The sequence below is a fragment of the Molothrus aeneus genome, chromosome 4, assembly GCF_037042795.1.
Source record: "Molothrus aeneus isolate 106 chromosome 4, BPBGC_Maene_1.0, whole genome shotgun sequence".
NCBI classification, from domain to species: Eukaryota; Metazoa; Chordata; class Aves; order Passeriformes; family Icteridae; genus Molothrus; species Molothrus aeneus.
In genome coordinates, this window is record NC_089649.1 from 60,423,423 (window position 1) to 60,443,509 (window position 20,087).

A 20,087-nucleotide genomic window follows, 5' to 3' on the forward strand; every position below is an offset into this window, starting at 1 on the left:
ATTTTATTATTCATTTTAATAGATAGAAATAGAGAAATATGAAAGTGCCTACCTCTTACAGTTTCTTTGTGATACTGCACACATTGTTCTTTAAGATATATGGAAAAATAATAATGATAATTCTACCACTGATTTAAGTGAAGAATACACCTCTTTTATGTGAAAACAGATGATAATTACATGGAGATGATTCCATGATATTAAAGCCATTCTATAAATAGGGTCTGTTATTTTCCAATTCCTTCTGTGCTGTCAGCTTGTGGGGCTTCTCCAGAGCACACTCTTCATACATAATGAGGTGGATGGGTGTGCTTTGGCTCCTGGTATGTGTTTTAACTTTCTGTACTCAAGAGGAGCAAGAGGAGGTTTTCTTAATAATTTTTCTGTTAGTGCTACCTGCTGTGCCTCTGGAAATGCTGATGTACCAATATACCTGTTCCCTTCCAATTTCTCAGTTCGGACACACTGCCTTTTAGCCTTAGTTTTATTTCCTTAATCTTCATAAATGTTTCATTTCTGTTGTTTAAAGGAACAACAATATGAATTTCATTTTTCAGTTGAAGATTTTGCAGCTTCTTTATTTGAGTAAGTTCCTATCAAGTTTTCATGCCTAGTGCTGAGGACGGGATTCCTCCCACTCCCAACCTCTCCCAATGTCTCCTTTTGATAAATTTTTTAAAAATCTCTTTCACAGCCTTAAATGTTAAGCCAGGTGTATGCCTTTTATATTACTCAGGGAATAAACAGAAGAAAGAAAGGAGAAAACTCAATTCAATTTTCCTGGTATTTTTTAATATGTTGTGTTTGCTAGCAGAAACTAGATTTTACTCCCAATAAACTCCACAATTTCAGTAAAGGTAAACAGTTATAGAGGTATAGTTTCTGTCCTCTTAAATGAAATAGCAATTGGAAATGTCCACTAGAAATCATGCACCATCTGTGATCATTTTGCATAAATTAGGTGGTATGAGATTGAGCCTCAGTAAGAATACTTTGGTATTGATGACCTCCATTGATGGGACCCTTACAAATGCCAAAGGAAAATAGTGAAATAGAGATGTATTTCATGGAGAAACAAAGTAATATTTAGGAGATAAAATACTGAAACTGTGAAAATTTTTGAAAGTCTCCCTTTAATTCATCTCTTGGGAGCAGCAGCAGCACAACAATAATAATGTTGATGTGGTCCATGAGGAAATACAATTAATATTCCACCCTTTTCATGGCTCTGTATTGCCTCAGATCCCTTGATATGCCCACTTGTAGCATGATTTGCCTACAGCTCCATCCCTCCTCCTTTCCAGCAAAAGCCATATAAACAAGACATTGAAAGACAAAACATTTATCATAATTTTCCTTTCATTCACATAATTTGGCTGCAGCTTCCACTTACACCAACTCATCCTAATTTACTTCATGAAATATGTATAGCATTGCATACCTGATGCCCTGGCTTCTCTCTAGGGAGACAATATAAATTTTCTGTATATTTTTTGATTAGTGATAGAGAATTCCACCCATTGTACGTAACACAGATTTGATTTAGAGGAATGGCTAGACAATTACTTTTTAGTGGGGTGCTCATTAATTTAAGTTTGTTTCTGAAGGTTTTTATCCGCTAGAATGAAATACTGAGTAGATTTACTATTCATAGACATGTTACAGCAGTAAGTTATCTAACCTGATGCAATTCTTTGCAGCAGGGTGGAATATACCTAAATAATTCCCTGTGTTTAGTAGAAGTCGGTTCTATAACTTCTAAAGTACCACAAACTTAGTTGTTCTTCCGTAAGAATGATTACTGTTGATGTTTTCTAAGTTTTAGTATTTCAGTTTAATTTTAGTTGTTGCCTTACTCTCAGTGGGCAAAGAAAACAATTTTCCAGTGCCTTTCTTTAGCTCAGCAGCAGGGTGAATGGAAGGGGAGACAGAAGCAAATGTCTGAAAAGATTCCTTCCCTCCTCCATGAAGCCAGCCTAGAATAAAAGAGAATGTTATTCAAATTAAGCATCCCACATCCAATTTTGCCATCTGTGGCACCAAATTTGGTTTTCTTACAGTGTTCACAGAAAGAGTCTAGACGTGACTATATTGAGAAGACTGTGCCCCAAGTATTTCCCATAGGATGATGCATGGAGGTGTTACTAAAAGCCTGTGACAGAGACAAGCTGTGTGAAGGCTGGAATGAGTTAAAATACACTGCAGTACTAGATCACAAAAGAATGTAGGAAAGCCTTTGCAGTATCACACAGAAGTCAGGGAAGCCAGCCTTCTTTAGCAAGATGATTCTTATCTGCTTTAGGATGTCATGAGAAATGGCTCTTAGACTCATTCTTTGTTTCTTTTATTGTTAATAGATCTCAGTATAGAAGGAAATATTCCCTGCTCAGGGCATGGCACATCTTAAATAAAGGGTATTCCAGATACTTCCAGAGGTGTTCTCATCTCCAACACATTTCCTTCATGGTTTCCACAGGATGATGCAAGACATCTCCACTGAAACTCTGGGTCCACTGTCAGAGGAGAAAGAGATATGTCCAAGTAACAGCCAGTCTTAGCAAGTGAAAAAAATTAGGTGACAAATACCAGAATCTCGAGGGTTCCTAGGAAGTTCTTAGCCAGAAATACCAGAATCTCAAGGGTTCCTAGGAAGTTCTTAGCCAGTTAGAATCTGATTTTTAGTAAGACTTTTAATGCAGTCCCATGTGACATTGTTCCCACCAACTCAGAATCAGCCTTCACATACCCATCATTTCCAGGAGGATGTAAGTAGGGAGGTCAAGAATGGGGCAAACATGGCATTTCCCCCTATTTCTCCCCTCACCCTGCCAAGCTGTTGCTCAAGAATTACCAGAATTTGAAGGTGATATCTTGGTCTGTAGTAGACTAGATAGAGACAGCAGTAGAAAAGAGATTGGTCAAGCAGCATCTCAGATCATGGTGTTTGTCAAAGGCCAGAGGCATTTGGACATATTTTCTCTGCAGAGTGGACTGCAGAGAGAGACTGTGCTAATGCACACTGCCTTATCCCACAACTGATCAACAGGATTGCTTTTAGGTAAAGATATTACTCCTTTGTAATTGTTTTAATACACATGGATTTTGAATAGATGAGGACTGCATGTGTTGAAGTAACTGTGTAGTGCCTTCCAGAAGAAAAAGTCTAATCATGAAGGTCTGCCTTACAACACCACTCCTAAGACCCAAGGTGTGCATGGTTAAAGGCTGCATTTACGTAGTACAAATTCTTTGGCAGGATATATTCAGAAATTGGAAGTTTTAAAGATGTATATTCTGCTGCTGAGGATTAAAAGCATTGTGTTTGAGTAATTCTTTTATCAATCTATTCAGGATGATCTGCATCAGGGCGTTCAAATACCATAATTAGAAAATAAAGCATCAGCCACAATAAGTTGTCACAGATCAAGGTTGAGATCCAGTCTGGCTTTTATAGCATAAACTTGATAGCTCAACACTTTTAATAACTGAATCATCACTAGAAGGAGCTTTGCTTCTGAAGCTATTGCTTCAGAAATATCTACAATTTACTCAAGGGACAGAATAGGAGTAAGGAAATGAATGGTTTTGTGCTGCCCTAGGGGCTGTTGCCAAGCACTGCTGAGGCAAAAGTTTCTGGCTGAGTCCTTGCATGGGCTATGTCCTGGCTGTGCTGGTCTTGGCAGGTATCAAGTATGGAGAGCATCTTTAGTGAACAGAAAATTTCACTGCCAAGTGAAGCTGAGTAAGGATGCCTTATATAAGATATATTGTATAAGATCCTGTTGTGGCTTTAATACAGATACAGGCAAATTGATGTGAGAACCTCGCAGACAGACATTTCTTTAAGGCTTGTGCTTATGTGGTCAAAGTTGATCCTAGGCCTCTAAATTCCAGTTTAAGTACTTAAATATAATACCCCCTTTTTTGTTTTAAAATTAATAATTCATACAGTAGACTAATGGATATACATCAAAGTATGAATCAAAACCCCCCAGTTTATAATTCTCAGTCTCCTGTTCCTCTCCTTTTCCTGGGTACAACATACTACACATTGTGTCATAGAGTGATATAAATGAGGTTATCCATTTTAATCCTGATATTTAAAATGGAAATAACACAGTGTTAACTTGCCATGTTAAGTCTGAGTCTAGTCACAGAGTCTTAGACCTTTATCCAAAATACATGAGAAAGAAAGTGTGGCTATTCTTGACATTAACTTATAGTGCAAACTTCTTCACAGAGCTGAGACATCAAGAAAACCTGAGAGGGTTTCTTTAGTATAATTTAGGGCCAGGATATAAGTGGGGAATAGTATGCAATGACCTGCTATTTGGACTGCAGGACTTGCTTGCACATTCATTTTATCCAAGGAAGCTTGTCTGATCTATTTTAATGCACTCTGCTTTCATTATGTCAGCCCTGGTATCTGCAGCTGACTCAAGTGAAAAGGTTGACATTTGCTTCTTTAACTTTATTCACAAGTGTTTCCTGACAGACAGAAGTAAGTTGTGTGAGCTGTTAATGTAGTTTGTATATCAGTTGCCTTTTTATCACAAAACATTTGTGTTATGAGAATTTTGGATGCAATATTTTTTACACATTTTCAGTCATTTCAGTTGTGCTAACCATCATGGCTGGGTATAGGTTTCTACAAATGCGTGTTTATGATCACACAGAAACAAGTATCAGCCTACACAGCCTGGCACATAACTCAGGTGTTATCACAGAAAACAGTTCTAATGTTCTTCTGTTGTCTGTACTTGAGCATCCACTGGATTTCTTGTTATTTCATTTACTCTACTGTACAGCATATTTTGATTTGCTATAGATCTTCAATAGGTAACAGTTACCAGTACATAGCAGTGGAGCATTCAGAACTATAAATACTTGGAAACTGGTGAATCATATTCCACTTCTTATGAGTCATAAGCATCTTAGTGGGTTTTGCAAGTGAACAAGTTTTGGATTTGTATAATCATAACTAAAAAATTAAGTTGTTGTCTGTTTACACCCTCAAAACCAGCATTTCTTTCACGAGGAAAACTTTCTTTTATGGAAGACCAAGTCCAAACTGTCCTTCCTTACTGGAATTTGTTTTGCATTGAGTTTTACAAGTGAAAACTATATATAACATTTTTCCCATGTTTTGTATGAGAGGCATCCATGAACTTTTTCCCTCTAAGAGAAGCATCATACCTGACCCTGTTTTAATACAAAACCCCTCAGCTGTGTAACACCAAGATGTCTTGATCATGGCCACCAATCCAGCATTGAAAAAATAAGAGAAATTACACAGCATGTCAAATTACATGTGCAACATTTATTGCTGAACATATGATCCACTCCAAATTACATGTGAAACATCTGTTGCAGAAGTTTCTTGCAGAAATTGCAGAAGATGGGTCTTACAGACCTATCAAATAATTTTTTAGCCCTCCCAGCCATTGAAGTTGTCTCTTGGTTCAGTGTCTGTCTGGTCATGTGTGTTTGCAAGATGGATTTATTAATCATAATGGGAAATACCTGCCATATTGTAGAGGTTTTGACAGTGAAACAGTTGCAGTTTTGAAACATTTGGACCTCATAACATCTTCTTAAGATCAGTGCAGGTCTTTTTAAAATTCCAAAATTCTATTATGGAACCCGTGGAAATTGTCCAAATTAATATATTTCACCATTTAAAGAAAGAAAGAATGAAAAAACTTGCCACAGAGCTGTTTTCAGTGACCTGCAGCACCACAGAGCATAGCTCTGGTGAGGAAGTTCAGCTCAGGGTGCAACATCAACATGAGTTTAGGACAGCCTGCCCTAAAATCCACTGGTGAGCTCCAGACTGAGGGAGAAGCACTTGCCTCTCAAGGCATTTGATCTGTGGGTGTCTCTGTACTTTGCTTTAACACATTTCTTTTGGTTGCTGGCAGTGGAGTGATGTGTGTTGTTTCCCAGAATTAAGGGTATTACTCCAGATTTCATTTTAGTTGCCTGTTTTATTTTTTTCCTCAAAGGATGTGCAGAAGATGGCATTCAGTCACCAGTCAATAATGATATGGCAAACAGTTTTGGGATTCTGACTTCAACTTATTTGAAGTGGTACATTATAATCTTCATAAAATCCTCTTATTTTTCTTATAAGAAAGCCAAGTGTAATTAGTAATTCTAGTAGTTACCAACATGAAATGTACATCAGCTGTTATGACAAAATGAGTCAGACTAGCAGAGTTTCAAGTTACAGCTTTTTAAGAAATTTTTCATTGTGTTTTTCTCTAGTAGATAAGTATTTAGATTTTGTGGTTTATATTCAGATGTTAAATATAAATTGAAAATAGGTGTAACTGCACAAGTATCAGTGTTAAAATCACTTCTCTGAGCAAAATTTTCTGCTGCATGGATTTCTTTTGCTTAGATATTCTAATTGCACTAATTATCCAAAATGAAAATTAAATGCTTATCCTACATTTGAGAAAGAAAGAAATTTAAAATAAATTTTTGTTTAATTAAGATGTAATTTATGCTAAAAATATTTAAATCTCAAATTTTAAAAGTCTTAAGCTTAAATTCAGAGAGATGTTGAAATTAGGAAACAGTCAAAATGCAAAAGCAAGAGACTATAATTCACTTTAACGCAGTGGTATTTAAAAATTATGTATTGTAAGAACATTGTCATAGAAATTTAGTGCATATTTGTAAGCCATTCAAACAATGAACAATTTTTTCAGTGGTCTTAGATAAGGATACCATACTGACTTGTTCTTTCAAACATGTTAAATGTTGTAAATATAACTGTGAGCACAGTTATGAATGTCATAACTTACGAACAGTGTAAAATCAATTCATGGTTGAGTTTTGATCTTCATATTTAATAGGAGAACATATTTCCTGATCCAAGCTTTTCAGTGTTTTCTCAAGAAAGTCAAATGCCGCCTTTTGTTTTCCAGGGCTTGGTTATTGAGCGGCTTGGGCGCAGGCCTCTGCTCATTGGAGGTTTTGGGCTGATGATCGTCTTCTTTGCCGTGCTCACTGTCTCCCTAACCTTACAGGTAACTGTAGATTTTTACTCTCTCATTTACCTATTTTAAATCTGCTTGATACTGGTTTGTTTCAACATTCTTGCATGAGCCAATCCTTTTAATCAGCTTGGCATGAGGAGGGAAAAGTCTCTTATACTAATTTATGAATCTGTTTGCTCCAAAGCTTTTGCATTAAAAAGCTATAGGGACTTTCACACATTTTCACATTCAGACTCCTTAACTCAAAGATTTATGCATATGATGAACCATTATGAAGACAGTTTTACCCATAGCTGAATAAACAGTTTACCCATATTCTGTGGGTGTATCTTTGTAATTCACTCTCTCTGAGATTTCTTTCATGCTTTATATGTCATTCCTACTTTACATTTGGAATTTTTTTAGTGAAAAATTTCCACATTTGATGTTTCTTTCAAGTTACTTTTCTGGTGTTTGTATAGGCAATAAAAAGACTCATCCTTTGGAGAACATTTGGCCTTAGAAGAAAGATGGGAATAGACTTTTTAGCAGGGCTTTTTGTGATAGGACAAGGGGCAATAATTTTTAACTGAACCAGGGTCAGTTTAGATTAGATATAAGGAAGAAGTGTTTTGCACTGAGGGTGGTGAAGTGTTGGAACAGGTTGTCCAGAGAAATGGTTGATGCCCCATGTCTGGAAACACTCATGGCAAGGTTGGACAGGCCCTGAAGAAACTGATTTGGTTGAAGATGTCTCTGCTCATTGCAGGGGGATTGGAATTAGATGAGCTCTAAAGGTCTCTTTCAATCAATATCTTCCTATGATGATATGGTTTTATGTTATCAGATGTTATTAGTACTCAATTGTCCAGATGTTTCAAATTATCATATTTTATTTATTAAACCAGTTTAAACTCTGGCCCTGCATAATTTTCCTTGTTTAACTTCCATCTGTGTAATAATGTGGTTTGTTTATGTTCCTGAGGACTTTAGAGAAGTAAAACTGAGATTTGCAATGGCACGGATTTGGGTGGTGTTTCATCAAAGTGTTTTCCTGCTGGTTTTGACTCCTGTGTGGTGCCATTAATCTGACTTCCAAATCTTGTTTCTTGTTTGAAGGGAGTCAGTAGGTCAGGTTGACTGGCAGGTCTGTGTCACAGCACTGCAGTGTAATTTGATTTACCTCTATGTACATCACAACAAAGCTTTACTTCACACTCCTGCCAGAACAGCTGTAAGAGAGCTCTCCTCCTGAAGAGAGATGCTAAGGCATATTTTGTATGCCAAATGAAAAACTTCCTTCCAGATCTTTTAAAGCCAAACTGGGGGTGTGATGACCTTCAGCTATTTAAAATCCCTTTCAGTTTTACCTCCTTTCAAAAGGAAAATCTTTTCAATCTGTAAACTATTAGAGATTTGCTTTGAACAAAGGATCACAGTACAAATAGGCTAAATCCCGGAGAAATTTATATTTACTCCATATTTGCACCTTTTCTTTCTCAGAGACCTTGGATTTGCTTCCAGACAAGAACCCTAGATTGTGTAATTTTAATAGATCTAGAACCCTTTTTGTTAATGTTAATGTCCAGGAGACCATGGTTTCCACATAACTAGGGAAATAACCCAGACTAGAAGAGGAAAATATCAGAAAATGGGGGCCTTTCCTTAACACTGAAAAAATAATTACTTCCTTTAGCAAGGATATTTTTAGAGTGCCATTCAAGGTGGTGATAGTACACTTACATGTATGGTAACAAACTTTTAAAAAATAGCAAAATTCTATTAAAAATATCATTCACACTTTGCTGCAGTAAAGCACCTGTTGGAGAGAGAAAGAAATGGGCATATATGTTTTTTTCTCATCTATTAGTATTAGACTAAAACATACACATTCATGATTCAGAAACAGTGTCCTGCAAGCTCCACAGGAATTGCTCTTCATATTTCAAGTTCCTGATATTTAGAGGTCTCAGTAGAGAAAAATCTACTTAGAAGTAGAGGAAAGATAGCATACATGGCCTTCCTTGTCTGCAAAACCAGATTATAGCTAAAAAGCCCTGGACTGTGGCTTTCCTATGCTTTGGCAAGGTTCAGATCCCTGATTGAACTACCAAATGTCAGCCATAGTCTTCAGCCAAGCCTTTCACTGGTGAACTGTGAAGCTCTGTGGGCCATCCTAGATGCTCTTTTAAAACATGACTGAAATAATGTTTTAAAAATGAAATTAAAAAATTTTAAAAATCCACCTGAGGTGGATGGAGGTGCTGAAGTGTTCAGTGTTCCAGGTTGGCTTGAGCTTTGCCACAAGAAGCTGTGATTTTTTGGAGTTCTGACTGTGGTAGATTGCTTGTCTACTGTTTCTCTACAGGGATTTCAGAGAGACCAAGGCCTCTAAACACAAATCATCTAATAAGGTCCTATAGAAATGCTGGGATTTTCTAAAGTAACCCCAAACTAAATTCTGAAATAGATCAAGAATCATGGAAAACACTATCTATTATCTGCAAGTTTTTAAAAATATTTGTGATATGTACAATATATCTAAAATCAATGTCTTTTATCTACCCAGAACACTGTGCGTTGGCTTCCTTACCTCAGTATATTTTGTATCCTTGCAATCATTGCATCGTTCTGCATTGGACCAGGTATGTTTGTACCTATTTTTTCATGTTTCATTGTACATCTGAGGACAGGTATTTTTACACTGGCATTATGCTAGCAAATCAGTTGTACAGAACTTCGCCTTGGCAGTAAACCAGAAAGTAAGACTTTTGTTCCCTTGAGCTTTTGGAGGTTTTTTATGCACTATTTATTGCCTCTTTTTCTTTGTAAGGAGTTTGACATTAAACATTAATCAGCTGTTTATACATCTTCACCACTGAAGTGGTCTAATTGATTGATTGTGGTTTATTTGGGGAAGAGTTCCTGATGTTTGATATGACTCTAATGAAATACTGCTATAATTCCATCGATCCTCTTTTGAAAAGCTGAGAAAAAATATGCTTCTTTAGAGAAAAATGGGGAGAATACCAAGATATTTCTTTTTTTTCCAGGAAAAGAGTTTGTCAATAATTTCTGTGCAAAATACTGTGAACATACTGGGGAAAAAATAGCAATCCCTTTGTCCTTCTGTAAGGACAAATCTCAGGTTCAGCTAAGTCCACTGTTCTGCTGACATATGTTTCTTAGACTGAGATCTGGGGGGTGGATGTTAAAGAATTCTGTGGAATAGAACTTTTCTTGAATTTTAAATACCTTAGGAATGTCAAATGTTGACTTGAAACTTCTTTAAAACTTCTTTAAAACTTCTGGTGTTTTATGTGGTTCAGAGGGTTTAAGTGCAGCTACCTGCAGTATCACCATTGGGTTTTTTTTAAATCTCGGTTAAAACAAACTGAAGTTTTTTCCCTATTACAGATATGTTCCACCAATTTTTAGAACCTCCAAATCAATGTGTTATATTTCCAGCATATTAAAATTAACCCTCTGCTTTTCTTCTTCATCTTACCATTCTTCAAAATGGGTTCTAGAGTTCCTCATTTAGATTCTTTCTCTTTACTGACGTTATTCATGATTTGTGCTGTACTTCACAATCTCTTTGGACCAAAGTGTCTGCAGATGCATCCAGGACAAACAGCTATTGTTAGAAATTGCTTGCTTGCTTTCTGCAGCAATTCATTAAAATTAAAGCTTCTATTGTGTTTTTCACTGTGCTCAGTGCTGTTAAAGTCAAAGAACATTAATAGTGTACCAGCAGCTACCTAGTTGTCCTCTCCACCTTTCCTTGTGTACAAACATGTCATATCTGACAATAGTGGGAATATCTGGGTAGCACTTATAATTGAATTGCTTTTAATGAAAATCGTGGTAATTGACTCTTCAGCTGTTGAGAAGAAGCCATGAAGAGTCATATTGTAATATCTCTGCAAATCAATAGCAATATTTTAGCTGACTTTGATGGGGCTTGATTTATCTTCAATGAAAGTTCTCTGCTCTCCTTAGAAGATCTTAATAGATCTGAATTACTTTACTGCCTTTTAGCTGGGCAACTTCCATTATTAGCAATGTTTTGAGATGATTGAATAAGAAGAGAGCATATATTTTTTTTTTCTGAATAAAGAAATTATTTCCAATAAGTCCACTTTGCATCCATTGCTTTTTGTGCCACAAGGCACAACTCAACAATTGAGAGCAACTACTATGTCATGTTTTGCCCCCCTTTTCTTGTATGGGAAAGACATCAATAGCCTGTGACGCGTCCATTGGAGAGTCACCATGTCAGTGTCAGGAGACCTGTGAGAAGGGACTGGGTGAACTGGACTTGTCCAGCCTGAGAAGAGACAGCTTTGGGGACCTAAAAGCAGTGCCACTAGCTGTGAGAAGGGTGTTGCAAGGGCAGAGCCAGTCTCCTGTTGGTGAGCTGCTTGAGAGACAGAATGAAAGTGTAAAAAAAAAAGAAAGATGCAGAGAGACTGGAAGGAAAACCTTTTTGATTCTAGGCAGTCGAGCAGGCTACCAAGGATACTGAGTCCTTAATTACTACAGAAAGATCAAAACTGAATAGTTGGTACTTCTCTTTTTCTCCATTGCAGTGGTTGTAGGGAAGTATCCAGAGCAAAACACAAACATGGCAAGTAGGTGAGAAAATTTTAGAGAACAAATGCACATTTTTTTTTCCATCTTAGGGTCTTTCTGATGCATAGCTTCTAACACTATCATCGTCTCCCATGGATTTGTTAAATCTCTGTCTGAAACAGCAGACTTTTAGTATTCTTTAGCAAAGAAAACTACATGTCTACCACGTTTCATGCATACACTCTTTGTTATTTTTGTGTGATACCCTCTAGGTCTTGCAGAAACAGAGCAACTGATCCTCTTCCTCCTTTTCAACATTCTTGTGATCTTGTAAACTTTTACCTTATCAACACAGATTTTTCTGGAATAAACTATGAAGCTATTTCTTCCTGCTACCTTTTCTCATTGATATTTTGTGACATCCCTTTAGCAGGAAAATTTCACACTTTGGTGTTCTTTTGTAGCACTCTGATGGTTTAATGAGAAAACACTGAAGTTCAAGAATAATTTTCCCACCTTTCTGGTAGTAAAATGGGTTTTCCCCATGAAAATTAAGATATATATTCTTTTTTATAAAGCTGCATATTTTTTATACTTCTAGCCTTTTGTAGAAGTCTTGCCATTCATTTGTAGTGCTTAAGCAGGGACAATTGTCAACTAATCCTCAGTATCTTAATTCCTCCTGTAGTTACACTACAAAAACAATTTGTAATGATTCCATAGGTACAAATCTTAAGCTAGGAAGAATTTCGTGTATGTTCATTGAATTATTGGTACTTGGAAAAATTATCCCATCTAAAGACAACAAATAACGTGAGGAATTGAGTTTATAGAAATACTGCTTTAACTTTCTAGAGCATAAAATTGTCTTTAAATGTAAAATATTTTCTCTCTTGTTAGAACATCTAATACCTTCTTGATATTTTAGATGGTGTGTAAAACATTTTCTGATAGCATATGCATGAGTCCCATCTGTTCCTTTACAGTGAGGATCAGCTGTTACTGTAAACTGTGGAGGGTGTTCATTGGTTTCATTTTTCTGAACTCAGCTTTTCAGCTTGCAGGTATTTTTGAGGACTGAAAGAGTAATGCTAGCAACAGGTATGTTCAGACACGTGTAGGGTTTGGTACTTCATCATTTTTGTCAAGACAAACATCAGAAAGCTTTCACTTTCTAAATATTAAAGGGGCCCTTATGCTTGATACAGTCAATGTGTGATCTGAGAGAAAATTATTTGTTGTTCTATAGATTAGGGAGCCATGTTGCCCCAGACAGTTGCTTCATTGTGCTTATTTAGTTAATTTTACTCAAGTTATTTGCTGGACCTGAAATAAATACAGGATACATTTCAAAGAATTGTTTCAAAGAATAGGATACAAATGAAGAATTGTCATCCAGCAAAAAGTAAATGGAAAAAACTGAGGGAATTGCAGCTGAGAAAACAAATCAAAGGAAAAAGTAAAAGAACATTTTCAGGATCTGCAGAGAGCATTTGTGCTGTTCAGGTTATGCATCATGAGCAAATGCATTGATTTGTAATGCCTTTACAGAATGGGTAAATAATGTGCAGTTTTTTGGAAATTTGGATAGTGATAGACAGGTTTAGGTACATGTGAAATGACTTCCTTCTTTAACTTTGCCTTAGTTAATATTTAATAAAAAAGGAAAACTAAGATTTATTCCCACTTTCTCAGTTAAACCTATGTGGATGCCTCTTCAAGGACTGAGCACTCATGTTCAACTGTGCCTGCAGAATCAATCTCTTTAAGGAAAGATGGTCTAAAATCTGACTTAAACAGAAAAAAGAAAAGCTTCTGATTATTTTTAGCTATTTTCTTGAACTCCCCATTCACCCATTGTACCTTTACAACAGTTGCTGTGCCAGCAAGAGATTTTTGATTTTTCAGAGAAAATTGAAAAATTGTGCATTGTAGTTTTAGAAAACCTGCTACAGATTGTTCCCTTTTACCCACCAGCCAAATATTTTTAAAAAGAACTGAACACCCAAAAACTGACACAGAATGTATTCCATTCAGTTTCCTGATTTGTCTGAAGGGATTTTGACCCCATTTGTCAGTAAGTCTGTCATGCATTTTCAGATGAGGGGCTTGCAGGTTTTGATTTTGAAGTTTTTCCCACTCACATAACACAATTATATGTTCATCCTCTGAACCAAATAATGGCTTTTCTGCCACCTGTCAAGATGCATCAGGTGGTGGAACATGTGGAGAAAAAACCTGATCTGATTAATTGGGGATTACAGAAACATTGGCATGAACTTCCAGACAACCTTCCTAGTGAAAATAAGTGTAACAAAGACAGTCAAGACCTTGAGAGCTTGGAAACCTGGCATAAAGCATTTCCATGCATTATCTTTGCATTAAGTGATTTATTGGTATTTCTTCCTTAGAAGCATATTCTGTTTAAGTGTAACACCTTTCCATCCTGTTTTGATAAGTGGAGAAGGCACTACTGCAGAGAAGGGACAGGAAACCAGGGTGGCTGAGGTTAGGCATGATGCCTGTCTTTAACTAAATGGAAGGATGGGAGGAGGTGGACGGAAGTGTATTGTTTTGATAAAATACCTAGCTTTGAAACAATCTTCTGTTACTGACTTCTTTCAGAAACTGAGTAAGTATTGTTGCTTTCAAATCTCTGCAAATTTGCTGGCTCTGGAAACATGATGCACTGAAGCACTGGAGTTATTTTACCACTGGAAATACAGAAATACTAGAAATAACCCCAGACCCTAATTGTGGCAGGAAGATCTGTAAAAAGTGTTGGTGTAGCACAAATGTGTTGCCCACCCTTTGACCACTGCATCTGAGAGGGAGATCAGCCACATGTGTGCACAGGAAGGCACATGGTAATGCTCCTTCTTCCAAGGAGTTCCTTGGAGTCCTTTGGAAAGAAAAGAAAAATTGCCTTTTTATTACAACAAAGAGTAACACTCATGGAAGTTCCAAAAATTGGGGGAGTTGATTTTATATCAATTGCCTGATCCTGACAACTCAAGCCATTTTTGTGCCAGAAATCTGTGTTATTTTGGTGACACTCCAAGTTTGAGATTAGTGATTTTGTGGAAATCTTTTGCATTTTGCCCATTTCTAAGAATGGGACATATATGCCTGTATGACCTGGAGAGAAAAAGAGGCTTAGAAACTCGGAACAGGGTGAGGATTTAAGGATGTCTGAAAAATGCCAGTTAGCTAGAGAAAAATATAATATCTCTAAGTATCACATGGAAGACTTCCACATAGCTGATTATATTTTATCTAAGTAATTTGAAAAACTGTTTTATATGAACACTCTGTATGCACATTCTTTTACATGTTTTCTTAAAGACCTAATACATCGTATTGTCATGCATTGTCTCACTGTATTGTAATGTGAAAAAATGCTCATTGTGTTGTCAGGCATCATGTCATCGTTTTTGAGATGACTTAGAGCTGAATGTTGGAGCATAAAACTGCTCAGGCAGCAGTTAGCAAAGAAGGCCTGCAAAGGTGAAGAAACCATGGAGGTGAAGAAAATAGATTTATACATAAAAAAATCAAGAATAACTTCAGTGTCTCACAGAGAAGGTTGAGAATTAAATAGTGCCTGAAATAACTGAGGATTGTATTTGAACCAGATGATCTAATATGATCCTGGATTCTTTGATCTTCTAATCTTGTGTTCTTTTTTTATCTCTGAGATGCTCAGTCCTCTGTATAAAGTCATACCTTGTTTCTACCTGTCTAAAGCCCTTGGTATTTGCAAAGATGCACAGGTGGCCAGAGGGATTTTCTAGTGGGTCACTGCAACAAAATGCAGCCCCTGACTTCATTTATGTCAAAAGCTGCTATTTTTAAATCAGTGGCACTAGAGAGAAGAAAGCAGGAGTCTCTGGCTAAGTCATACCCACTGGCTTCAGGCATTTTGGCTTTACAGTCTTATGTAATGTCTTAGAAGTACTAATTCTGGTCTTGAATCCTGTAAGTGGACAAGTAGCATTTCCCCACACAAGTCCTGCTGAGTTCAGTGTAGCACAGATAAGGCTGAATTTAGCGTGATCAAACATGAGTCTGTGATTTTACTTAAATTTCTGCTTTTAAAATAAGTTTCTATTTAGTATGCATAAGGATGACAAAATCAGATCAGTGGTATGTTTCCAGTCACACTGTGATTACAGGAAAGAGAAATCAGTAAAATTCAAACTCAGATGAATTTGGAAAAAATAGTAATTTTATGGTAGCAAGATCTTCATTTTTCAATTGTTACTTTTTATAGTAATTGCATTTTCAAACACAACTGAGAAATATCAACGAACCAGGCCATTCCAGAAAAATGTTTCACTTATGCTTGTCTCTTTTTGAGAGTTTTATAATATTTGGCATGGCTTGTGGAAGGTGAGTGAAGTCTTCCCTAACACAGCTGAATACAATGAATACAACTGAATAGCATTTTAAATTGACATTGCAAGGTAAAAAAAAGAAAACTCAGAGGAAATCATTGCTGTGCCCTGAGGCATATCAAAGATACTTTGGTATTTAAAGTTTAAATCAGTCCATGCTCTTACTCTGAATGCCAATGTGCAGCTGTATTGACAGCAGAGGGTTTGTTGTCCTAAAAGGGTCACTTTGAAAATCACGAGGTTTGTTCAGCCTGAAATGTCATGAGTTCATGAAGAAGATAAAAATCAGCTTTTAGATGTGAAACAACCAAAGGTGTGATAGCACACATGTAGACAGAAAAGTACTGCAATGAAAGGCAGCATCAGTATTATTGCCTGAAGTAGGCATTTACAGAAGCTTTGTGCCATGCTTTAGCTTCTCCACTTACAGTGAGATGTAAGGATTTCTAACACACCTGGCCTCCCACAGAGGCATTATGCCAGTCCACTTTGAGAAAGATTTTGAGCTTTCTTGAGTGCAAAAAAAAACCTACTCTCTGTACCAGAAAAGTGTATGCAGTAAAAAAGAAACAAATAAACCGATGTTATTCTAAATTTAGTTTAAAACTTGTAGATTTGAAAGGTTAGGTTAATTTTCAATTTTTTTTTTTAATTCTATAAACTAGAAGCATTTCCAGTTTTTTTTTCCAGCATCTTCCCAGCAGATAGGCATTTTTTGACAATGCCAAGTAGTGCCTGCATTGGATATGGAGGGTATTTGTGCAGAAATAACCTTTAGTTTTCCCAGGTATTTAGGAAAAGGCTTGGTGTGTTATAGTTATAAGGCTTTTGTGGGCACAACAGCAAAATTAAAATATGCTGCATAAATAGCAGTTAAATACTCCAAATGTGAGTTATGGTTCTGTTCAGAAATTTGTAATAACCTGCAGACAGTACATTCCAGTCTCAGCTGAAGATTTTCTGAGACCCCTGGCCCCATTCTCTTGCTCTCAGGTGCCATCCACCCAAAGCAGGTGTCCTTGGGATGGGTGTTTTGCCCTGCCAGCTGCAGCCATCACAGCCTGCCCTGCCAATGCCCTTTAACAGCTGTGGCTGTGCAGCACAGCCACAGGAGGTTCACTTACCTTCCTTTCTCTGCTTCTCTCCAGCGATGGAAAAACTCCTGCCTACCCCCGGGGCAGGAGTATTAACTACTTCTACCAAGTGAAGTAGTTGAGAATTTAGCTTTTGATTACCTTTGAGTGAACAAACTGATTTTTTTAGGCTGTTAAGAAATAAGACTAGAATTGCTTTCAAAATTCATTGAATTTTTGTTGGGGGGGGAGGATAACGTGTCCCTTGAATAAATTAAATGCAGTGTCATTCAACGTATATTTTGGGATTAATGCCTGTTTTACATTTTGTTTGAATTCTTCTCTCTTGAAGAGCAGCATAGAGAAAATGTGCAGCTTTTAACAGTTCTGCAGCAAAAGTGATTAAAATTCTTCATAATTAGTGGCAGTTCTAACGAAAAATGAACCCTTAGTATTTGAAAGGTAATTGTATCTGTTGAATAAAGGAATTGCTGGAGGTGACACCTGGAGTTCTCAGCAGCAGGAAAACTTATGAACTTTATCCTGCTAACAATAGATTAAAAAAATTATCTTAATTGAAGCTTTCAAAATGTGAATACTTTGACACTTGACAGCACTCCTCCTACCTGAACTAGCAGCTTTTCCTGAATGATCATTAATTAGTTGCTGATGGCTCACAACTCTATCCTGAAGAAATGTACTGGTTCAAAAATGCACTCGTGTTTTAGAGGTCCATGTAACCATGAAATAAAGCATTTATTCAAAAGCTGTGTAAGTGACCTATGTACATTATTCAGATGAATAGGCATTTGATATGGAAAGCATAGTAAAAAAATGTTTCACAGAATTCATAGGTTTTTTTTCTGTGAGTTCGAATAAAATGGTTATACTTGCAAAGGTGCAAACTAATAAATATATAGAACAATAGATGTGGAATTAATGAATGTAAGGCAATTAAAATATTTTATTTCCCTTATTCCCAGGTGCAATGCACAGCAAAGAAAAGTTTTCTGTTCATCTCATCTATTTCTGACTAATCTCCATGACTAAGGTCTAAATGCAGAAGTTTATTAGTTGGATGTTGCAATGAACACTGCTCTGGAGTCCAGACAGTGTTTCTTGGTACCCAATGCACTGCATAGAAAGATGAATAAACACCAGCAATAGACTTTCAGAGGAAAAAAATAGGTCAGGAGAACTACATGAACAAGGGTACTCAGTGCCGGTTTGACCAAGCAAACAGTCAAAGCAGTTGTTTCCTTTAAATCTCCAGATGTTCTGTCCTACTCCAGAAACTTCACTTTTTTGAAACACTGAGTTATGAACTCTTTCTGAGTTTGATCAGAAAGAAGGCTTATATTGTTCATCACAGCAAGACTGTTACTGTCTTCAGCTGGTACTTCTAGTCAAAGATCATCTTCTGAATCCCTCTTCCTTTTCCTTTCTGTTTGTTAGCAAGCAAGTACTGCTATTTGTTATATTTGTTATATTTGTTCTGGTTATTGGTCACAGTAAGTGATTTTTTTTTTGTTATTATTATCTTACCTTTTTCTTTTGTTATTATCTTAGTTCTACAACTACTGCTCCTCAAACCTTGTCCACCATCCTGTAGCAGCAACCAATTTCTTTAATTACAGGTGTTTGAGGCTATGTGTCCTAAAAACTTCAGCAGTTTCCAGAAATCATAAGCAGTGAAGGCATGGTCTGTTACCCATCTTAAACAGCAGAAGGACAGGGAGAACTCTTCAGTCCCAGCTTCTCTGAAAATTTGACCCGCTATTTTTACTGTTGGCATCCTTCAGGATGAATACAGCTAAACAATTACATAATTGTGCACTGCTAGCATGAATAATTTGTTTGTTAAAATATACTGACTTTACAAGACTTCTTTAGCTTGCAGGTTCACAACCAGCAGCATTTTGTGCTAATGGTCTGTCAACTTGAATTCCTTACAGGAAATCATGTCTGATGGTTTTATATTTCTTTCAGAAGATTATCATAGAAGTAATGAGCCTAGAATAGATAGGGGTTGGTTTTTTTCTTCTTTTCAGTCCTCATACAGTGATGTGACTGTATGAATATTTCTCCTACCTAGGGCTGAACATGAGTCTTTAATTTGGGTATTTCCACACTCCTTCCATCTGTATAGTGGATGAATATACAAGGGACACTTCTGTGCTTTTATTATAGTAAAAACTCTTTCATCATTGTTCTCATAATTGAGATAATTGGTTTTAACAATTTAATATGAACAGAAGTGCCTAATCATCATTGTTACTGAGAATAATTATAAATTTAATTCTATTATATAGTCACAGAGTCATAGTTCAGTAAAAAAAAATGTTCTTCACGTTCAATTAGAACAGAAAGTTGGGCTATAATTAGATTTGTGATGTTATGTGGTAGATCTGAATATATGGCGGAAATGTTGAAAATATTATTAACTGTTTACGTGGTTATAAGTTGAGTGTACTTTCTTAAATTTCATTTTATTCTTTGGTAGCTATGCAGCATTATAATTGAAGCAAAAAGAAATGTTGCCAAGAACCAGAGGAGAAATTTAATGTTGATGTTCCGTTTTTACAAACAAAAGCCAAGACCAAAAAAAATCGAACAACAATTTAAAAAAAAACAAAAGCTTATCAAATATCCCAATCGACTGAAACTGTTACCAAAAAAACAAAAAACCAATGTATTAATTTTGTTCAGAATGGCCTACATACTGCTGGTTTGTCTTACAATAAAAGAGGCAAAAAAATAAATATTACATTAAATTAATACATTAAAATAAATTCAAGATTAAATATATTTCTTACATTTACAGCCAACAATTATACTTCAAAGGGAATTTTTATAACTCATCTAAAGAAAAATATCTTTAAAGTACTGAACATATTTGGATTCATCAGTTGTATGATAAGTATTTTGTCAAAAAAATTTTCAGAGGAAAGTGATTCAGTTAGTAAAGGATTGCTCATAAAATTCTGCTTGAGTGCACTGACTTATGGAAGTAAAAATTATAGGAAATACGCTAATTAATATTCAAGAGGGGGAGA

General features: G+C 36.3%; 1 protein-coding gene across 2 annotated transcripts in view; it reads left to right on the forward strand.

Annotated features, from left to right (window-relative positions):
• Positions 1-20,087, forward strand: part of SLC2A9 (solute carrier family 2 member 9) — a 76,715-nt gene that overhangs the window by 41,505 nt on the left and 15,123 nt on the right. For both annotated transcript variants that reach the window (XM_066549195.1, XM_066549194.1), the window contains exons 9-10: positions 6,936-7,037; positions 9,556-9,631. In XM_066549195.1, coding sequence (XP_066405292.1) covers positions 6,936-7,037; positions 9,556-9,631 — 178 coding nt within the window. The remainder of the gene's footprint in view (positions 1-6,935; positions 7,038-9,555; positions 9,632-20,087) is intronic.